At 39.6% G+C, this 1,930-nt stretch overlaps 1 protein-coding gene across 1 annotated transcript in view; it reads right to left on the bottom strand.

Moving 5' to 3' along the window:
* The window catches only part of LOC101851681 (SPARC-related modular calcium-binding protein 1), a gene marked incomplete at its 5' end in the record, with an annotated part of 32,439 nt that overhangs the window by 10,968 nt on the left and 19,541 nt on the right, over positions 1–1,930 (bottom strand). Inside the window, 1 exon segment of the mRNA XM_013089276.2 lies at positions 628–779. Coding sequence (XP_012944730.2) covers positions 628–779 — 152 coding nt within the window.

The raw sequence follows: 1,930 nt of genomic DNA on the forward strand, positions 1-1,930 counted from the left end.
CAAAAAAATACTCCCAAAAGAAACCCCTTACAAAACAGACCCTCTTGTCTTTTTCAAGCTTCTGTTATTTGCTGAACGGACAGTTGATGAGTGACTGGTTGATTGATTGGCTAGTTACCTGAATCTTCACTGACCGACTGATTAACTGATGAGCACACTGGGGACAAGGTTCGTTAGTTTCATTGATAGGTTGATCGATCTATGGATTTACTCTTTAGGGACGTAGTGGATACATGTGACATTTTCGAACGAGCATAAACAAGTCAGAACACAAATTTGTGTGCTTCGTGGTTTGCACGTCGAAGTGACTTTTTTAAGTTAAAAAAAAAACACACCCTAAAAAACAACAACGTAATTGAAAAATCTGTCTGTGTGTGCGTGTGTGTGTGTGTTTGTGTGTGTGTGTGTGTGTTTGTGTGTGTGTGTGTGTGTGTGTGTGTGTGTGTGTATGTATGTTTATGTTTGTGGTGAACCCCCAAACCAATGGTCCAGAATCTGGACACTGGACTATAAAAATTGACGAAGCGTAACGAAGTTATTTTAAGAGCAGAGCCCAAGACAGTGCGCCATCAAGCGTTGCCGATAGAGCAGAATGCATGTCCTCAGTGAGTGAAGTAACCTGCTCACCTGCACACACCAGCAGTGGCCGGTGGAGTGACACTGTGCCTTCTCCCAGTCTCCTTTGGCTGTACACACAGGGATGAAAGGCTTGGCGTTGGGCTCTTGTGAGTTGAAGGCCATGGCAGACTCTCTCTCCTCCGGGCAGCTCTGGGCCGTGTCTGGGTTGAGAGATAATGCAGACGTTTTGGGGGTGGGGAGGGGGTGGGGATGGGGTTAGAGAGAATAAGATTTTGGTCAAGTTTTAATTTTGATACGAGTTTTACGACACTTGCAGCATAATTGGGTCATACAAGTTCCGAAGATTAGAGATTCTAAAGAGTAACACACTGAGAAAGGTTAAGGGTATGACAACTGTAATAGTAAAAATAAAATACAATCTGAGACAATTTTCGTTTTTTTTATGCTCTTTTCTCAACTAAAGATACTGTTTCAGTTTGGGTTGTTTGTTACAGAAAATGTAACGAAGAAAACTGTTCTTCATTGTTGTTATAAAAAGTGTTTTGTTTTGTTTCGTTTTACATCTTCATACTGCAGATGGATGATCTGAGGATAAAACATCCTATTTATCCGGAAGAGCCGAGTATTGAACTCACATGTTTATGTTTATATGGCAAGCCTGACACCCTCCTGTTCTGTCAAAACACGTTTGATATTTCTTCATCCCAAGATGTATAATAATATACTTCTGTATTCTTTCCTCGTGGTCATTGTACGAAAAGACAAAAATAAACTTGTTTTTGTTTTTTTTAGAAAAACACCATTTTCGCACTTTTCGCACATTCAGTACAGTCCCTGACCGTACATTTTGCCTTTCGAATGATGTACACGAAAAAGAAAGCTTTTTAGAATATTGTATTGTTATTCCAAAGACTTGAACTATAAATATTATTGACCTAGACTGGTAACTGTCATGGACGCCACTCATTGCTCTCTATGACAAGTTCGTCGCTAAAGTGCGCACCATGCACGCGCTAATGAAGGCCAAAACACTACAGTTTCCCTTTTGTCGAGTGAGTGTGTGCAACGTTGTCTTCTCGCCCTTCATTTGGTTCCAAATAGAATCGTCAATGTTTTACGTTCCATGGTGACACGGAACTACGTAGAGCACAGTCTGGGATGTTATCCGTAAGCTGACAAAACGCTTTTAAAAATTTATTTACAGTCGTTTCGAAAAAAAAAGTGTTTTTTGTTAGCGTAACCATTGAAAAATAGAGTTCTTCCGAAATTTGAATTCGAATACATCTTTTTTTTAAAAACTAGTCACAGTTTCACTTTGATTTTTTTTCATACAAGTACGTTAACTGATCAG

Source organism: Aplysia californica, unplaced genomic scaffold (genome assembly GCF_000002075.1).
Source record: "Aplysia californica isolate F4 #8 unplaced genomic scaffold, AplCal3.0 scaffold00915, whole genome shotgun sequence".
Taxonomy (NCBI): domain Eukaryota; kingdom Metazoa; phylum Mollusca; class Gastropoda; order Aplysiida; family Aplysiidae; genus Aplysia; species Aplysia californica.